General features: G+C 34.3%; 1 protein-coding gene across 2 annotated transcripts in view; it reads right to left on the bottom strand.

Moving 5' to 3' along the window:
* Positions 1-21,638, bottom strand: part of LOC108740277 — a 268,416-nt gene that overhangs the window by 2,936 nt on the left and 243,842 nt on the right. Inside the window, exons 5-6 of one of the 2 annotated variants that reach the window (XM_025980140.1) lie at positions 7,500-7,592; positions 162-910 (exon numbers count right to left, since the gene is read on the bottom strand). In XM_025980140.1, coding sequence (XP_025835925.1) covers positions 876-910; positions 7,500-7,592 — 128 coding nt within the window. In that variant the 3' untranslated portion in view covers positions 162-875. Of the gene's footprint in view, positions 1-161; positions 911-7,499; positions 7,593-21,638 lie in introns of those variants that run through there. The other variant, XM_025980139.1, reaches the window with a different exon arrangement.

The raw sequence follows: 21,638 nt of genomic DNA, 5'->3' as shown, positions 1-21,638 counted from the left end.
GTCTTTTAAGTAAAAATTTTTTACAAATTAATAATAAAAAATTATTAGAAGCTTTTATTATCGATCGATTAATTATTCTCTTAAGTCTACATTGGTATTATAGATTTTTGTAGGCATAAATCAAAAATTTTTTTAGATTTACTTGACTATAGGAAATGAATTAAAAGTAACGGTTTATTTTATATATATTTCAGAAATAATTAAAGTGATGTTTTACTATGTTGTATCATAAAAGAGACAAATGTGGTAATGGTCTCAACCCAAACGTTGCTTCTTATGCTAATAAAATACGCTAAACCAACCTGAATTCCGTATAGACACAGTATAACTTACATAATGTTACCACATCTGCATAAAATACAAATAAACTGTGCGAAAAACATGACAGTTCCACTAAATTTTCAGGTCATGTCATGTATTCCACCTCCGCTATTAATAAATGTTTCTGGTAAATTTGCATTCTTTCGTAAAACGATTTGCATTAATTGCTAAATTTGTTATTCAACACCAGAAGCCATAAAATGTGATAAGTATTTCTAAATGCGCCACATAAAAATCATGGTAGTTCAGTATTAATTAGTAGGTACAGTTCTAAATACGACAATAAAAAATAATAAGAATAGCTTACAGGCGGTTACAAATAAATTACAACAGCATTCGTTTATAAAGAGCAGGGGGTGCAGCGAGCATTCGGCTGTAGCGACAAATGTCCTATTTGTGTATATTTTTGGCTCTATATAAGCAAATGTTCGGTTATAACGAACTGCGAAGGTATTTAAGAAATAATGAACATATTTTAAGTATATCATGTACTTATGTTGGGCTGATTCGGGTCTGACAGTTTACATCCAGCATCGGAGATGGAAGGATCGACCTTAGGAGAAGTTCGCCACTCCAACCGACGACGGTCCTTAGACCCGAAACAAGATAGCATTTAAAATCAATACTTACCTCAGAAAAATAAATCAATCAAGAAATATTGTATATTTATGTATCAGAAAGGCAAACAATTATTATACTCGTACCTATTGACCATGGATTTTATATACATGAATAGGTACGTACGTATTAAGAACATGAATTTGTTTCAACGAATTTATGGTGAACTGTTACAAGAAAGACAAATTCGTAATAGAGAAAAGTTTATTTATGAAAAATAAATGCAAACTTTAAGGAGTAATATTTAGATATTTTTGAAATATAAAAAAAAAAACAATTCCTTAAATGTATAATTTAAAAAGTGTACAAGTATTTCTAGAAACGGTTTCATAATTTTGTTTTAATATACATTAATACAGTATGGTGATATATTCTTTAAGCTTTAAATTACAATGATAATGCATTTTAATTGACAGTATTGACTCTTAAAACTGCGTATTATAACCGAATTTCACTATAAAGAAAATTACAATATGTACTTTCTATTAATTTTATAATGAATGAAATTTGAACTGGTGTTATTACTCTGTTACTTCAGCTTCTCTATTACGTCTTTCTGTATTTTTAATAATAAAATATAAGTAAAGAAGTTTTTATCCGCGACTTTATTCGCGTTGATGTCCTAATTACGAATTAAAGATCATCGAAGACCACATAAAACTAATTTTTCTATCCCTCGGGGAACAGTATCTCTTTCTATATAAAAGATACCTTATGTCCTTTTCTGCACCCCTGATAACGTGTGTACAAAATTTCATGACAGATTTTACCCTCGGCTTTGCTTGAGTTGGGGTCCTAAATACGTGTTAAAGATCATCGACGACCACATAAAACTAATTTTTCTATCCCCCAGGGAACAGTATCTCTTTCTATATAAAAGATACTCTATGTCCTTTTCTGCACCCCTGATAACGTGTGTACAAAATTTCATGATAGATTTTACCCTCGGCTTTGCTTGAGTTGAGGTCCTAAATACGTGTTAAAAATCATCGACGACCACATAAAACTAATTTTTCTGTACCTCGTAAAGAGTATTCTGTTTCTGGATAAAAGGTACCCTATGCCCTTGTCTGTACCTCTTGTATAATAAACATACAAACTCACATTATTTATAAAGGACTAATAGGTAAGAAGATGTTTATAGAAGTTTAAACGAACTGTTCGAGTTAGGCTAAATAAATTCGCAAAACGTAATTATTTGTTTCATTCATTATTTGATTATTTCTCAAAAAAGAAAAAACAGTTAAAAGTTGTTTCAATCTTAAGTAATTACGTCCTTTTGTATCTTTTTAACAAAACAGTTTCATTACCAAGGTCAAGAGCGAAAGAAACAGTTCCAGATGAGTGTATGTAACTTGATCATGACCGGAATTGAAAGTGATTCTAAATTAATTCGACAAGGAAAGTTATGAAAGCCGATACATAAGCTTTCGATACTAGTCTTATTAAAGGTTAGTCGCCCACATTTTTCCTGAACGTAAATAGAATGCATTTACCTTAATGAAATCGAAACTGCCCACGATATTTCTTACCTACCATTGCCCACAGTAAATCATTCTATTCTTCACTTTTTGTTTTGCTATATTATAATAGTATATCAATCATTAAAAGAAAAATTTACCTTCATATCTTTTATCGACTTCAATTATTAATTCGTAATTTTATTTTAAGAAGTAATAACTACAGCATTTCTCGTCATTCTTTATCCTATTACTGGCTTAATAAATAATCAAACTAGTCTAAGATATTTAATCGATTATGTCCCAAGACCTGTCTCATTTTTGAAAACTTACTAAACTAAAGAAACATCCTCATTACGTCATTAAATTCAATGTTAATTCTGCGTTCATATTTTAATATTTATCTACACCAAAACTTTGTAGATTTTCACGTATTATTATATTTTATTATTTGGTATTTTCTTGAACCCAAAAAACATTAGAAGGGTGCAAAGGAACTATGTTTGGCTTTGGATTTCCCAATATGTTTTTACATTTTCAGATGGATTTAGTTTCAATTGGATTGAAATACACTGGAAGTTCTATAACTCGAAATCGTTTCTATTAACTGCAATATTTGTTTGTGTTCTTGACAGACATGCTCCTGTAAATTTATTTCAAACTCATTTCAAAGAACATATATTGATGAACAATCTTTCCTATCCTGAGCTAATCTTCGCATTTCCCTAAGACAAGAAAAACCCACATCCTTAACTATTTGCGAACATCAGTAATCTAATCTAGGTCTGCCTCTACGCCTCCTAACTCCCGTTTCTACCTCTAATATGTCTCTGACTATAATGATATTAGACGAAAAATTAGAAGATGCGGCTAATTTTCGGTATCTAGGAAGTCAAATAAATAAAGGGAGAGAGAGCAAACAGAGGACAACGCGGGGTCAAGTCGCTTTCAATGAAAAGAAGTATGTCTGGAGCACGGCGTTATACGGGTGCAAGACATGGATGGTGGACGTGGCGCAAAAGGTTAGAAGCGTTCGAAGTATGGTGTTTCAGGCATATGATAAGGATATCGTGGATAGAGAAGGATAGAAATGAAGTGGTGTTAGAAAGAATACGAGAACAGAGGACTCTAGGGAAGTCAACAAGAAATAGGCGAGATGGGTTAGTAGGGTACCTTATCAAGCATGATGGATTAGTAAGAGACATATTAGAGGCAGAAACAGGAGTTAGGAGGAGTAGAGGTAGACCCAGATTAGGTTACTGTTCAGAAATAGTTAAGGATGTGGGATGTTCTAGTTTTAGGGAATCGCGAAGATTAACTCAGGATAGGGAAGAGTGGAGGTGCCTGTCCAACCGTCTTAAGACTAACGACCTTATGATGTTCACAACAATTTTCGAATGGATTTTTTGGTTCGAAAGTTCAAGAATGCACTTACAGGTAAGCAAATTACTTTTTTCAAATAAAGCGTAATTTATGGGGCGCGGCATAATTTTTTTAAGTAAAAAGTACGGAACAATAAAAACTGATTTATTATGCAAGCCGGCAAGTAATTGACAGGGTATCCATTCGAAACGTACGCTAATTGTAATAAAACCTCAATGGCATACTCCTTCTGATACAGACGTCTACTACGTAAACAACATCGTTCAAGGATACCGCGATAGTAATCAGCTCAACAAACTCGGCAATAAGCATAAGTGGTCATTACACCGGGAGATGGGAGCGAGTCTAATTAGCAAAGCACCTTATTAATTATGCTAAAAACATAACAGTGGCGTCAATCACCGTATACATAGTTAAACAATACGGGTGCGTGTGAGTGCAATAAACGAAGATGTGCTGAAGAAACTTGAGCTGGACGTATAAGCGCAAATAGGTGCATACGTTCAGTGACTTTAACCTTTCATTAATAGAATTTAAAGGGGTGGAAGGTCAGATCTTTATCTGGGCGCTATACGCTACGATGCAATTATCAATATGTTAATTAACTGAAAAAAAGTGTATCAACTTCTTACGGAAAATACCACAAATGGCGCGGTAAACGCCATCTGTAGTGCGATGCTACATTTTAGGATTACGTATGTTCCAACAAGGTCCATTTAAATATATGGATATCTACTTGCTGAAACGAATCCCGGCGTAGCCATCCTCAACGTGATAGGCACGTTAGCTTAATCGAATAAAATAATTCGAAGTGGTCTGTATTCTGTCGAAACTGCCAGACGCGAATCGCGATTTCGACCTATTTGGATCTCATCAGCGAGTCGCAGACAGCTCCGACAGCACACAGACCAACTTTTACCACGTTTTAGAAAATACCACAAATCGCGAGGTAAACGCCATCTGTAGTTCTTAAGGTTTCAAATTTGTTTTCGCATTTATACTTGTGCTACTGGGACATCAGGTTTTAAAACCTTCCTGACCAATTTTGAACTTGAATTATCAGTCAACAATCTTATATGGTTCTAAAGGTCTTTGGATGTATTCAATCCCGAGAAAAACGAGCATGCAATGTTTCAATATTTTAATGACAAAAGTGAATGTAGGTACTATGCGAGTTTGTTTATTTATTACTATTTCACGCCTTAACCACTCAACCGATGATCATGAAATTTTATACACACATTGTCAGGGATACAGAAAAGGATATAGGGTACTTTTTATCCAAAAAAAAAAACTGTTTCCGAGGGATTGAAAAATATTTCTCTTCATGTAGTTAAAGAAGGACAGTGTTTACTGTAATTCTACGCAAAATATATGCTTAACTTAGAAAATTAGAAACTTTATTTATTTTAGTTTTATCCTGGTGATTTTGATAAGGACTATTTATCAAACTATTGTATTGTCTATGATCCTTGACACGTATTTAGGAAATTAACGTAAACGAAACTATATTGTGTGGGACAGATGATTTTCGGACCCTCTACATTGCAAGATTACTTCGTGGGTACTTAAAACGTACAACTTACAACGATCCACACGGAGTATTTCGTTACAACGAATTTTAATTGACTTAGAAGTGATTTTTAAAGCAAGACGCTCGTTTAAAGTTATAATCCTAACCCGGCAGTTATAAAACCGTCCCTGATCTTTTGTGTACCCAAGTAAACTCATTTTTCTTGTAATTGCATATTATATTTTATTGTAAAATTATATACTGCATCAGGTACATTCGAATCGTTCTTTAACATCAGGAAATGAACTTTATCAGAGTCCAATAAAAAAATAGCACCATAAAAATTATAAAATAACTATTTTCAATTAAATTAACTACCTTTTACACATTAAAGTGTGCTGTCAAAAAATAGTAAAAAAACTTTCAGTTTATTACTACCTACATTAAAGCAAAGATACCGATAGTCTAGCCGTACCGTTACCATGAATCAAGTTGGTTTATATTCCACATAAAGCGTTCGAAGCGGCTTCTTTTATAATTTGAAATTATTAACAATTCCAGTCTAACATAAAATTTCTCCTAAATTAAAATGAAGCGTATTCGTAGTAATAATAAAAATGACACTTGATACAACGACCATAACTACCCACTTCGTATTATAAATTTTATTGATGTTCAAAGGCCTGATCTAGGTCAAAATGAACTTTAATCAACAGTTCTCGTATAAGGAATTCCTTTTATAGTATAAAAATGTGTGTAGAAGGAGTAATGACCTATTTTTACCTACTAAGTACTAATTTAATTAAAGAATGAATTTTAATAGTGTTAATTAGGTGCTTACTATGGAAATTAGATAATTAAAAGTACACTATCTATAAATAAATATGGAAATAAAGCAACCTTATAGGAAATATTAACATTTAATTTGGGCATCACGTATTATCCTAACTAATTAAACATTTTACTTATTATATTAATTTCGATTATCTCCCTGATCAAATATTGTACATGAACTTTTGTAATTTATTTTTTAACTAGACAATTCCTTTGAAAAAGCTCTCAATCAAGGGATAAAAAGCTGGAGCTTTCGCCTGATAAAGTGGTTCAAGATGTTTAAAGATGCTAGGCGCAGATCGCTATTTTTATCTTTTATTTCACCATTTCGAACTAATAATTTAAACATTATTATTAATTAATTTAACTACGTGCTTATCAGGAACGTAAGCTACGTTATTGACTTAGTTAGGCAAGTTCAGATAAATAGATAGATGGCGATACAATACCTCTATTTGGATATTACATAAACTTGTTCTTTAGAAGCTTCTTCGATTTCTCGATAAATACTGCTGATGAGATCTTATAAGATCAAAATCGCGATCCGATTAATTTTAAAGAGTAACTAGATTCCGTTATTGACATTTTCATCGCCCACTCTATGTGTAGCACGTAATATTTGCCACTTCCGGAAGTGTTATTACGTGATGCATGACAGCGTTTAGTCTTGTCTCATTAACGTTATTATGTAGTTGTTGGTGCGACAATTTATATCACAACTCCCGACATAAAATCACGCCATCTGCAAGTCAGAACTTTTTCTAACCGGCATAAGAAATGGGAGTTCATGCACTCAATAAAAAATATCTCCCTACATAAAACAGGTACAATAATGCTCTCTAACGTGTGGTCTCATCTTGTCTTGCCTCACTTGCAAGCAGTAAATATTTGGAAGAGTGAACAAGAAACTGTTCAAAAAAACTTAATTTAAGGCATTTGAACTAAATTGTATACAAACTTATTGTTCATACTAACTTCTATTTCTACAAGTTACTACTGTAAAAATATCAACAAAAATAACACTTTTTATATAACTATGAATAATTTTACTACTACTACTAATCTTTTACAATCCTATCTGAACAGATTAATTTCGAAAATGATGAAAAGTGAAAATTAAATCTGTTGAGGTTTTATGCGAATTTCGTTTTAAAAGAAATGTGCTGATACCTACCTTTGATGGTAATTACATTATTACAATCTCTCTTGCAACACACAATAATACGTGCACAGGAAATAAAATAAAAAACTACAGCAATTAAAACGTTTTCATTTAATTTTGAAATTTTAAAAGTATACACCAAAAATAATAAAAACAGTATCTAAATATGGTGCAAGTGCATCGTTAGTAATTATAATATTAAACTTACCAGGCAAGTTGATGCCAGACATAAGCAGTTTTTCTGGAAGGTCCGTGATGCGCTTAGGAGTTTGAATTTCGACTGGCTTCTTATTATAAGAACCTGAAACAAAATATACCAACTGAAGAAAATACCAAAATTGGAGACTTACTGAATATTTAAAGTAATGGGCTAGATACCCAGTTTCGATCCGGCCGTCCAGAACTTTTTTAATATAAGATAATGACAGATTATGATTAACGATGATGAGTTTATCACCTTGCATACTTTTAGTGTCTATAAACGTTATAGGCTCGTTTCAACGATTTCGATTCAACCCTCTCATTAAAAATTCGCCAACCAATAATTAATTACAATTCAATACAGTGGATTTCGTTTATTACGACCTTGGTTATGGTGACCATTTTGCTATAGCAACGTTAAATTTAAGTCCCTTGAATTCAACGGCAAAAATGTATTTTTAATTTTACAAATAGAAAATACGTTTGGAAAAGTATTTGTTATCTTTTATTTGTTACTATTTCACGCCTTAACCACTCAACCGATGATCATGAAATTTTATACACACATTGTCAGGGATACAGAAAAGGATATAGGGTACTTTTTATCCAAAAAAAAAAACTGTTTCCGAGNTCACACTAGTTTACTTCAGTCCCTGAAGAAGGTAACTTTGTTACCGAAAAGTGCTTCGGACAACTACAGTGTCTTGTTTTGGCGTTGGGGTTTTGAGCTATTCTGTTTGTTCTAAAATATCATTATGATCAACTTTCAGATAGTAGAGGCCAACTCTATCAATTTTCTGAAGAATCTTTTTTAAAATTTTAACGCTCAGATACCCTTCTCAATGGATGAAGTAAGTTACAAAATTAGCAGACTACATTAATTCAAATGTGTTGTAAATAATCTTAAAAACATAAAACTGTAAATCTTGCTCCTTATCCTGTTCTCATCGCGATCTATTACGTGAGAAGAAAAGAATATTTCACCTCAATAATAAATCACAATTAGCAAAAATTTTTTAAAAACAAAAAAAAAGGATCTTATGACACCAAGCGACACGCTCGTATATTTTCTTAAAGGCTACAATTTACACACAATGGAGATAATAATGGAGATAGTTGCGCGGAAAATTGTTACTTCAGACGATGTATATTTGACCTCCGTTAAGTGGTTTAGATGCCTATCTTTTGAACAGTAAACATAGATAAAGGCTACATAAGAAAAACAATTACCTAACTATTTTTACTCTATGATCATTAGAGGGGATTTACGGACCGGGGAGAGATTTATTAAGCTGAATTCTAATAAATAGCTGCAACGCCATCAGCATGCCATTGATAAGGGATTGTTTGTAAAGAGGACACAGAAGAAGGCATGAATGTAGAAATTAATTATTGTAAAATTATTCAGAGATTAAATTTGTCATAATCTGTGCGAATCAGTCCAATAAGAAATCATAACATCGCTTAGCTCAATCTTAAATGTACATACTCAAAAATAAGGCGAATGTGTCATAAGTAACTAATTTGTTGCAATGCGTTCTATATGTGAGACCAAGACTGTCTTTAAACTAGTAAGACTAAGGCCGAACCAACAACATCAAGTCTAAAACCAAAACCAAATGTGCAAAGCTAAGAACAAATACACTAGACTAAACGAATAATTATTACTTGGATTTATGAGTTAAACTATCTGAAGCGACTTTAATATATACTTTTCTTAGAACAAAACGTATTTAGTATGTTGTATTAATTTTTAACACTAAATATAAAAAGAAAGAAACTTTACCACTGCTTAAGAAAAAAAAAATGTCCTCGAAGTAAGTGTTCTTTGTTCCTATGTCTGGAATTACAGAGACCAACATTTTTTTTTGATATTTTAAATTCGTTCAAGTACCTTGCACTCCTTTTCTTGCTAAAAGGACAATTTATGCGTTGTAGGAAGGATACGTTCTCCAGTTTTCATGACTCTCACAACTATCGTACTATTTTCTTCAAAAGTCATGACATACCTGCATAAATAACAGAAAATTTCAGCATTTAAGACAATTATTGTGCTCGCAAAACCAAGATCCAGATCAACATTATATCGCAAGACATGACTGGGAGTATATCAGGAAGACAAAGACCATGATTGGGACTATATCAGCAAGACAAAGACCATGACCGAAACTTATATCATCAAGATAAAGACCATGACCGAGACTACATCAGCAAGACAAAGACCATAACCGGGACTATATCAGCAAAACTATGACCAAAACCAAAACTAAAAGTATTTGAACAAAACCAAGACGAAAAGGGACAGCATTGGTCTTGGTCTTGCTTTGTCCATCACTAAACTCAACTAAAAAGCCTTTTTTTACTGTCAATGAACGTTTTTAACTACTGATTAAGTAATATAAAATTTACTGTCACTTAACCGTAAATAAAAAATCAGCAAAACTACTACTTTAATAATTCGTTATAGCTCCTCCGACCGTTCCGTTCCGCGGCAATGGCATCCCTTTCATGTAAAATTTTAAAAACAAAGCTGTATTGTATCGTGAACTTTACTGGGCAATAAATGATCGTAAAGAACACCTGCACTATTGCACGCTAACAAATACGAACAAAAATCGCAATCCAACCGTGTTAGATTAGTATGGGAACTCACGGCATAGGGTTCCTACGACAACAAAGATAAGCTTTCAGTAGGTACTAAACTAAGGGCGTATGTGGTGATACTTTCACATGTATTTATCTATGTGTTCAAACCATTCAAACACATACACGTACACGCAAATATATTTATATACTACTGAGCATTGACTTCAGCTTGTCCTAATCACTTTCAATAAAAGTCAAATAAAATACGAAAAATGTGTAAGAACAACCAATATACTTGTCGTCAGTATGCATTTTACATAATCGAAATGACGGTGTCACAACTTTCCCTTTTCTTTGTGTCAACCACCTCCGAAGAATGTCAAAAATCTTGGAAATGTACTCGAACTGAATCTTGTTTGAATGAATAATAATCAAGATTAAAAGTTTAAAGACAATAAATATTGGCAATATCGGATGAAAACTGATAACGGGCGGTCAATAGATGGCCGATTACACACACGATGGAGGGTTCAGCATCCATTTGCCACGATATATTCTAAAAAATAAATAAAACGAGCGAATTTCCATAGACAGAGCAGAGGGAAATTATCAAATTACTAGGTTTTAACCAGCGGCTTCGCTCACTTTGGCAAAGATCGTCGACGACCATATAAAACTAATTTTTCTATCCTCGGGAACAGTATTCTTTTTCAGGATAAAAAGTACCCTACGTCCTTTTTTGCACCCCTGACAATATGTGTACAAAATTTCATGATAGGTTTTACCTGCAGCTTCACTCGCGTTGATGTCCTAACTACGTATTAATGATCATCGACGACCACATAAAGCAAATTCTTCTATCTTTCAGGAGCAGTATCTTTTCTGGATAAAAGGTACCCCTGACAATGTGTCTACAAAGTTTCATCATGATAGGTTGAGTAGTTAAGGGGTAAAATAACAGCAAACAAACAAAAAAGCTCTCATTCGTATTTATAATATTAGATAGGATTAGGGGTATTTCTTTTGTTTTAATTATAAATATCTCGATTAATAATCGGCGGTCATTAGTCTAATCACTTTTGCTATTGAAACCAATGGAAAACAACAGAGCAAATGTTACATTACTCAGTTATAACAGGTCAATTGAAAAGTCCCCGGCCTAAAATAGTAAAACACATTTTTTTTTGCAAAATTCGGTTTTTTTATTCAACATAATTCCCTTCAAGGGTGATACACTGATTATAGCGATCCTCCAACTTTTCGATACCGTTTTTGTAGTACGATTTGTCCTTTGCTTCAAAATAGGCCTCACTTTCGGCGATCACCTCTTCATTCGACGAAAATTTTTTCCCAACGACCATTCTTTTGAGATCTGAGAACAGGAAGTAGTCGCTGGGGGCCAGATCTGGAGAATACGGTGGATGCGGAAGCAATTCGAAGCCCAATTCATGAATTTTTGCCATCGTTTTTACTGACTTGTGAGACGGTGCATTGTCTTCGTGAAGCAGGACTTTCTTTTTCTGCAAATGCGGTCGTTTCTCGGCGATTTCGTCCTTCAAACGGTTCAATAACGCTATGTAATAGTCGCTGTTGATGGTCCTTCCTTTTTCAAGGTAGTCAATGAAAATTATTCCACGCGCATCCCAAAATACAGACGCCATAACCTTGCCAGCCGACTGTTGCGTTTTTGCACGCTTTGGAGCGGGTTCATCGTGTGCAGTCCACTCCGATGACTGTCGATTGGACTTCGGAGTGAAATGATGGAGCCATGTTTCATCCATTGTCACATATCGACGGAAAAACTCGGGTTTATTACGCGTGATCATCTTCAAACACTGCTTTGAATCATCAACTCGTCGTTGTTTTTGGTCAAAAGTGAGCCCGCGCGGCACCCACTTTGCACAGAGCTTTCTCGTACCCAAATATTCGTGAATGATGTGATGTATACGTTCCGTTGATATCTGTAGAGTGTCTGCTATTTCATTCAATTTCAATTTACGGTCATTCAAAATCATTTTGTGGATTTTTTTAATGTTTTCGTCCGTAACAGCCTCTTTTGGGCGTCCACTGCGTTCACCGTCTTCGGTGCTCATTTCACCACATCTAAACTTAGCATACCAATCCTTGATGGTTGATTTTCCTGGGGCAGTGTCCGGAAATTCGTTATCAAGCCAAGTTTTTGCTTCAACTGTATTTTTCCCTTCAAAAAGCAATATTTTATCAACACGCGAAATTCCTTTTTATTCATTTTTTTCACAATAACAAAAGTTGCTTCACTAAAAATGCTATAATTCACAAACTAATGATCCGACAGCCGTCAAATTTATAGACGCGTCTTTTGAAGGTTAGGACTAACTGAAAATCATATGGATTTAGTTCTGGTGCCGCCATCTATGTGTCAGGCCGGGGACTTTTCAATTGACCCTAGTATAGTCGACATATACTCGTTTAATGGGCACATTTTCATGCAATTTTCACTGCCTGTCTGTAATTAGGAGGTTTTATTATATATGATTTACTAAGCTCTCAATATAATTATTAAAAACATGCATATAGCCTTATACGGTTCTTCTAGATTGCCCCCTTTTCCTTTGTAAACGTTGTTACCTACTAAATCTTCTAATTTCTCAATCTGTTCCATTGTGTACCATTTCTGTGTCTGAGCGTAAATATTATAATTATGATTATTGTTCGTCGTACGGAATGAACCTAAACTCCTTTGGGGTTAAGATTGCACGCTGTCGCAAAGCACGAACGGCCTACTTCATATATAAGTAAGTAAAGTGTGATAACGACATGGAAAATGCAAAAGGAACGAATCCATGGGTATGCACTCGAACGTGAAACTTTCAATGGTAACGTTTCGTGTTTGAAACGCGCCATTGTACAAATTTTACTTTCTCAACTCCGTTTGGTAAATGAAATGCTAGCTTATCTTCTTCATATTACCGGAATCGTTTAGTATTTATCAAAAGTAAGTTAATTATACCTGAACGTGTGTGTTCTCGAGCACGTTATCCAAAAGACCTACTAAGAAAAACGGAAATAGGGCGTGACAAAACAACATAGAAGATAATTTTTTTAACCTCAATGGAAAACGTTTTAGTTTTAGATGCACGTAAATCAAACTTTGTATTATCCAATAAGTTACTCAGTGATCTATCAGATGCACTATAAATTCCGATACAATAAATAAGTAGTAGGTGTTAGCTTGCTTTTTTCACCAAGACTCGTGCAAGCGCATTTTTTAAAAATTAGTTGCGGACCCCAGTTTCCAATGAGTGATAAACAAGAATTCTTATTTTTTTTTAAGAGAAACATCTTTATCGACAATAGGACTAGTACCTTCCTATTGCCGATAATGATGTTAAAGATATTAAACCGAAAAATGTATCGTCACGCATCCCAGAGTCACGCGTCACGCATCACGTGTGACCCCTGGTGGAAATGTCTAAAAGGAGTTACTTTAACAGGCTTCAAAGGTAACCTGTTAGTAGCAACCGATAATCCGAAAATTGCCATTTCGACAAATTGTCAGCAGATCGCGTCTACCCTGTACTATATGTCTATTACATATGCGTTTGTGTCTGTTTTGATTTGTAATTCCCCTATGCAGTTTTGTATAATTTGACCTTATGATGATGAAGATGGTAATATAGTTATTTTGCTACTCCTATTTACTGTATAGTGAAAAGTGCTTTAAGAGTATTATGCACTGTAAAACAGTTGAAATGTAAATTTCGTCAAACTTTACGTGATATTCAAACAGTTGCGCTATTCATTACCCGAAAGAGTCATACACGTGTATTTATAATCTACACCACCAGGTCACCTTGACTTTGTGGGAGCACGGATGAGTAAAGATGTTCTTGGCCATTTTTTTTATTTAATAAGTTGACTAGTATACATATGCTAACAACCAAAATTACAAAGAAGAACAAACATTAAACACAAATAAGCTCAGTGTACCATTTAGAAGATAAACATTGGGTTATTTATGCAAAACTTGACGGTAACGGTAAACGCAGCCTACTATCTTCGTGTTATGATTCTAAATAGTTTATAACGTGTTTCCACCCACGTTGATTTTGTGTTGCTTTTGGCAAGTACTATTCGGCGCGAAAAAAAAAGGAAATTTGATCTCTTACGCAGAACTTTAATAATAATAAAAAAGTCATAAAGAACGGTATTTTCATTTTTTATAGAAATTTATAGTATAATCCTTAGTAGGTACCTTTGGAAGCAAGTTTTTTAATGTGATCGCTTAGGGAAAACCCCGACCAAGTATGAATTTTTCTTTCATCAGCGACAAGAACAAAGTTTGTTAGTAATAAATTGCTCTGAAAAATTTCGAAAGTTTGCAGTAAGGATAATGTAAAATTTTGATAAACGTACAGAAATAATTAACTGCAACGTCAACTACAGAATTGCTCAAATACTTCTAGTCTTGGTCTTGTTTGATATAGTCCCGATTTGGTTTTTTTTTTTGTGTCATACATGCGAGCTTGTGATGACTTTTAAAGAAAAAAGTGTCTATAGTTGAGGGTGTTATGAAAATTCGAGAACTTCCTTCCCCTTCCTGCGATGGATAAATTGACTTTTCCTCCGACCTTTTAGCGAACAAAACAATACAAGGTACTTGAAAGAAGTAAAAAATATAGAAAAAATTAGTTTGGAACAAAGAACATTCACTCCGAGGACAGTTTTGTAGATCCCTGATTCCAAACAGTGGTAAAGGTTCTTTTTTTTATATTTACTATTAAAATTTAGTAAAACAAACTGACAGTTTCAAATACTAAAAATGTTATGTTCCAAGAAAAGAATATTTTAAAGTTGCTTCTAATAGTTTAACCCATAAATCCACCGAAAGTAAAACTTTTTCGTTCAGTCTTGCGTATTTCGTCTTGGTGATGCATATTCGGTCTCGATTTTAATTATGGTTTTGTTCTTTCCATCTTGGGGTTAGTTTTGGTCTTGTTCGTCTCGCAAGACCAAAACCAAGACTAGAAGTATTTGCAAAACCAACAGTAACTTTACGTTTATTGGTTGATTTAACGAAACTGCCTATGGAGTGCTGATGAGATCGAATTAGAGTAAAATTGCGATCCAAATATGGCAGATTCGCTGAGCAAGAACTTAATGTTATTAATTTAATTCTAATAAGTTAACTGTGCCAACAAAGTTAATCAAAATGGTGAAAGCTTAGCGGCAGTTTATTTTTAGTAATCAAATCAATGATAATGGCAAAAAATGTCTAAATAGTAAACAGTAAATGGCCTAACGTAAGTAAAAAAGAGAATAATTTACGAAGAGGGTGTTGTTTCAAAGCTCCATCTGTAGTAATCTACACAGGTGTCCACCAATCATCTGATTGAATTAATGGCATTAATTTTCGTTGTTATTGTGTTTCAATTCATTACGTAACCTACTGCATTACCTTTCTCACTCTCTCCTTTCATGTATTTCTGCTTACAGTGTTGTTCGTTTACAAATGGCCACTAAAAATATAAGCTATCTTGTCATCGTAGCGTGCTGGGTTTACCGTGAGTTTAGAATACATTACGGTGTCAGTGCCTTCACACAGTCTGCAGAAATCACCACGCAGTGATTTCAATGTTGCCAATTAAACTTTGAATAGAGTCATCTAAATGTCATATTTATTTTATTTGTTTTAAAGGAAATATTAGAATGAGATTTGAATAAAATTTGTTTACAATTTCTGTCAAAAATAAAAACCGTTCTTCGTCTCTACCTATTCGAATTGCTTCATAATTATTTTTTATCGTTGCTACTTGTATTTTTATTAAAGAATTTGTTTTTCTGCTTCCAATTACCTAATTGTAAATGACGCTCTTATTACTGCTCGCGTTATGTATCCCTACTAGTTAATATCCTCTAAAAAGTATTTTTATTTTCTGGCCTTGATAGAAATAGGAACATTATTTAGAGATTGCTTGTAAATTAACTACATTCAAAGACTTACGGCACGTATTGTGTCTTAAGTACGTACCTACGACGACATATTACAACGATGTACCCTACAATTTCAGGGCGAAGCTTGTCACATCGTATTTTGCACTGTTCACATACGATAATGATGCGAATGCCACCTCGCAATAATTCTACAGTATGCATCCATGTAATGTATGATCGTCATCATAAGGTAGTCAGTCCTAAGACTGATTGGACATGCACCTCGACTCTTTCCTGTCCAGAGCTAATTTTCGCATTTCCGTAAAACTAGAACATCCCACACCCTTAACCATTTGCGAACACTACCTCTACTTGTCTTAACTTCTGTTTCTGCATCTAATATGAGTCTGACTAGACCTTCATGCCTGAGAAGGTATCTTACCAATCTATCTCGCCTATTTTTTATTGATTTTCATAGAGTCCTCTGTTCTCCTATTATTTCTAATACCTCTTCACTTCTAACCTTCTCTATCCACGGTATCCTTATCATTCGCAGGTAACACCACATTCCGAACGCTTCTAACCTTTTTTTTGTCGACTCGCACGCCGTACATGTATCGCACCCATACAGCACTGCGCTCCAAACATACACCTTTAACAATCTTTTTCGAATTTCTAAATTAATCGTTCACGAGCACAGAAGTGACTTCTTTTTATTGAAGGCGACTCGACCCTGCGATATCCTCTGCTTTATATTCTTACTACTCCTTCCGTCCTGATTTATCTGACTCCCTAGACTCATAAAATTAACAACTTCTTCTTATTTTTCGTCTCCTATCTTTATATTCGCTCTTTCCCTACTTTTTCTTCCTTTGCATACCAGTATTTTTGTAATATGTATACACATTTGTTGGTAGCTCTTAAATTACCTACTGCAAAAAGAAAAAGCTTTCAGATTAAACACTGTGCTTTTTTGACAATAATTCATTATCAAGTCTCATTCTTTATTAACCTTTCTTGGTTAATTAAAAATAGATATTAAATTCAAATAAAATGAAAGTAATTAACATAGCAATACAATGTTTTCATTTTTTACTGTATAGTGTGATATACTCAGAAAACAAGAGTATTTGGCAACATATCCAACAAATAGTTATTGACCCGAAACGGCGAACTTACGGTTCGAAATCAGCTGTTCGATGACAGTGTGTTTGGTCAAGGACTCCTTCATTTCCCACGTTTGGGTGCAGCCTCCTATTGTGTGTACTTTGTAAATATTTTGATAGCATGCCGTTGAATCGATTCCATTTTCGCTGAGAATTTTTGCTGGTACTCATTCGCACATTCCTAGCATCCGTTTTGATGAAAAGCAACTACTTTTGGAGAGTTTGTCGTATATAAAAAAAGGAAATGGATTTGCACCGAACAAACGTTGGTTCAATTTTAGATGCTATAGGAAATACGCGTTGAAAAAAGTATTTTTCAAAAGTAGATAAAATTCTATTCAATTTCTTTCTTTCCTGTAAAAACTGAACACATTTTTTTAATTGTGGGACTTCAAAAACGGGAAATAATTAAAATTCAATACAATTTTAATATTTCATTTTATCTGTACCAAATGAACAAAAAACTACGTGGATAGAATTGACTTTAAATACAAATACACATTGATATCGATGCTTCATAGGTTCCTACTATATATGTGAGTATTTTGGACTAATGGGCTGAATTAAATTGACTAAATCTTCGGAAATAAGCAGTTGAATCTGTTAAAGCAATTTTTAGTGTCCGAGATTTTTTTTAACCATTTACGTAATCTTTCGTTTACGATTTTAAAACTTGAAAAAATATAAAAAAGTCGAATTACTTTATAATCGTGGAATATTTTACAAACAAAAACACTGTGATGGGACACCTTATGGGTAGAGGAAATGTACTTCTTACTTATGGTAAATGTATAAACCCTATAATAACGCGAATGTAAAAAATAATCATCGTCACTACAGATTAGCTGCAGCAAGGTGTGTATATACAATGCGTACTTATCTTTATATATTTTTACACTATATGTGTGAGTCAAGTAAGTAAATAACGAGAGGATATAACATTGATTTATAAAAATCGTCTCGAGATCGGTTAGGGCTTTTATCATCGTATAAAGGAGTCTTCACTACGGCCTCACGGTGGTGTACCGTTGAAACGATCGCAGTTAGCGACCGTTCCACACCCGACAGTGTTTCACTGCCCTAAGCTGCAATCGAAGAAGATTCATGGGAAAGCGCTGCATAGGTTACAATGATGTATGCGTTTGAAGCTCCACCCGTAAATATAGGTTCGTGACAGGCAATGAATGTAGTTACTTCAAGTATAAACCAGAACCGTGGCGCTTTTGCGATAACCGAAATGCATTTACAGTTGTCGACGTGACACGGCAATTTTTAGCTCATAGCAAGCGGTTTTAAAAAACAGAAGGTTCAATACCGAATTACCAGTTTATTTTTTCATCACATTATTCTTATTGTTGATAGATAACAACTATTATGTCACATGAAAGAAAACATGTGCAGCATACCCTAGACATAAATTTTTAGTCTCTCTCCAGCCTCTTAGAGTCTTTCAAAATCTTTCAGCGCCAGCGAGATCGTCTCTCACAGTCTTTCACAGTCTCTGAGTTATTGCCTAGGTGTTTCTATGGATCTCTCACAGTCTCTGTATGAGAGACTCGAACGATAAAATTGTTAATTCAGAGATTCGAGACTGAAAAATTGAGAGTCTCGAGTCTCTCGTAGAAAGACTGGCATCTCTGAAATATGTTGAACTTACAAAATTTCAACCATGTCTATCGCGACACCACTTATTGAGAGATTCGAGTCTCTCGTTCAGAGATTCGAGTTTCTCATTCAGAGATTCGAGTCTCTCGTTCAGAAACGCTAAACAGACTCGATGAGAGACGGAGACTCGAGTCTCTCTTTCAGAGACACTGAGAGACTGAACATTTTTATCTCGGAATAGTTACCTGGACGAGATTTAAAGCCGATTTTGAAAAAAACTGCTTCAAGTTTAAACCACCACTTCAGTTAGGCTCAGTATATAATAGGGTTGTCAGTCAGACACGCACCTCCAATCTATCCTACTCTGATGTGTTAATGTTTGCATTTTCCCTAAAACTGTAAAACCCCTCCTTATTCCTGTTCCTGTTTCTAATATATATACTTCTTACTAAACCTTCGTGCTATGTAGTACGATTTTGATATCAAGCTAGCACTAATTTTTCTTTTTTCTAATAACTGAAGCGATAAATTTTTGGAATTGATTCTATTTTTCAAAATCGGCTAAACGTTAATATAATCGGGCTAACGACACAAGTAGACTTATACTATTAGTAGTCAGATAGTATAGGCTTAGTAGATTCTAGTCCAGGAATGCTGCAAGCACATTATGACCTTGCGCCTCCACCAAAATAACATTTTGCAGAATGTTCTTGTTACTTTTAATGCAATTTGAAATTTTTTTGTGCTAATACGTCTGACATCACTATCAAATCTGATTCAATAGCCTTTTTAGTTCTTATCTACCTATTTCTCTTTTTATAAATTACCAAAAAAAAATACATATTGACGACAGTTTAACTTAATATCTATCTACATACAATACATATCAATTTCTTACATATTTTCTCAATATATCAAAATAAAATTGACACAGATTATCACGCGATGATTTTCCTTTATTTTTTGATCGCATTTAAAATCACAAGAAATATGTAGGCAACAAAGGAATTAATAAAAAACTCAATTATTCAACATCCTGCTTACTGCTTTTAAAACATTTTTTTTAAAGCTTGTTTACCTTTTGCACTAATAGAATGCAGCCGGCATAATATTATTAATCAAAATTTCGGCGTGCGATAATGTCATACTTAACTTTTCCTTTCATTGTTCGCATATTTATCAACAGGATCGCAGTACAAAGGAAAAGCGGCTTTTTACCACACGTTCGTGTAAGTACAAGCTGTAACTACATCGAAAACAAGTCGGTTAGGTATAATGGTAGACGTTTCGGGCAAGACTGATTTATCAGCCTCAAAGAGCCCCGCTCGAAAGCGTAAATTAGTTTCATTAATTGACGTCATATGAATGAGAAACGTCGAGGAGTTCGTGCTGGTATTTCAGTGTGAAGAGGCTCTCAGCGATCGTCAACGTAGAGTTGGTTGGTTCTCTGGGGTGCACATTAGTTCGTTCGACTGGTAAAGTATGATCCAGATTTCAAGCTAGTCAGAAATCTATTTACAGCAATATCCAAGTACAGGCAGTGTGTCGCCATCTAGTGAGTATTTGCCGCTACTGAAGTTGAAAATAAGCGTTAGGGTCAGATCAGGCTAAGTAGGGGATGAAATAGGGTATTCAGATGAGGACGACATTGGTCCTTGTAGGGTATCATTATTAATAAGGCATGTCGTAAAAAGGATTACGATCCACTTTTCAAACAAGCCGAAAATCTATTTACAGTAACATCCAAATACAGGCAGTGTGTCGCCGTCAAGTGGGTATTTGCTGCTACTGAAATAGTATACAGGCAAAAACTGCTGTATTTGCATATTATCTACACATTTTTTCTATAAATGTTTAACCAAGAACATAAATGTTCTTACGTATTTACTAGCTCATTCCCGTCGAGAATTACACACCATCAGGTCGCTCACGCAAATATTTTACGATGGGGCAGAAGTAGAAACTATCTTCCTCTCCCACGCATGTGCAACAGGAAGAAAAATAAAATCAAACGTGTTTCCAAAGAGGATTTTCTTTTTTGTCACACAAATTGACAAGTATTTTGAGTACCTAGTTTGATTTCACTTAAATGGTGGCTCCATGACATACCTACAGATGAACATACATTTAAAATTGCAATACGGATTCCTAAAACAGAACCGTGGGGTCTAGTTGATGTCGTTTAGTTTGCTGAGAGAAACTTAACGATCTGTTTTCAAAATAATGCATTTTGTCGGGCCTTCAAAGAACAAACACTTTTAATCATGACCCGTTATACGCTGAAGGGCCTTCAGGAACAGAACAGCTGTTCTTGATACACTCATGGACTCGATTGATCGGATCCATTGCAGAAAGTAAAACGGTTAAGCGTCTGGAACTAAATTACCTCGCATTTTCAACGATTAAACCCTTCAGTCGGTAGGCTTTTGTTTAGCAGTGTTCTTACAAAAAGTGTTTCTTTGATGTTTTATTTCTTATTACCGTTACTCATAATAAAAATTACCCACAATCAATACCAGGGGCGTACTTATATAAAATGGAGAGGGAGCACGTCAGTCACGGTTAACAATAAAGTATTGTATATAATCTTACCTACAGTAAGTGCATTGTGAGACCAAACTTCTATGAGAATCTCAGGCTTATTCTGTCTTTTACACAACTCCAACTTTTATAGTTTCTTTTTTGCAAAAACCTTTTTCGTGATAGGGTTGAATGTTAGTTAATCTTAATCTTAAATTAGAACTAGAGTCAAACCCTCTTCAAGCTAACGATCGGTTATCCTAACTAATATTATAAATGCGAATGTGTTTGTTAGTTGTTTGTTTGTTTCTATTTCACGTCTTAACTACTTAACCGATTACCATGAAATTTTGTAC

Source organism: Agrilus planipennis, unplaced genomic scaffold (genome assembly GCF_000699045.2).
Source record: "Agrilus planipennis isolate EAB-ADULT unplaced genomic scaffold, Apla_2.0 scaffold188, whole genome shotgun sequence".
NCBI classification, from domain to species: Eukaryota; Metazoa; Arthropoda; class Insecta; order Coleoptera; family Buprestidae; genus Agrilus; species Agrilus planipennis.
The sequence above is the reverse complement of the archived record's forward strand: the minus strand, read 5'-3'. Positions and strand labels throughout refer to the sequence as shown.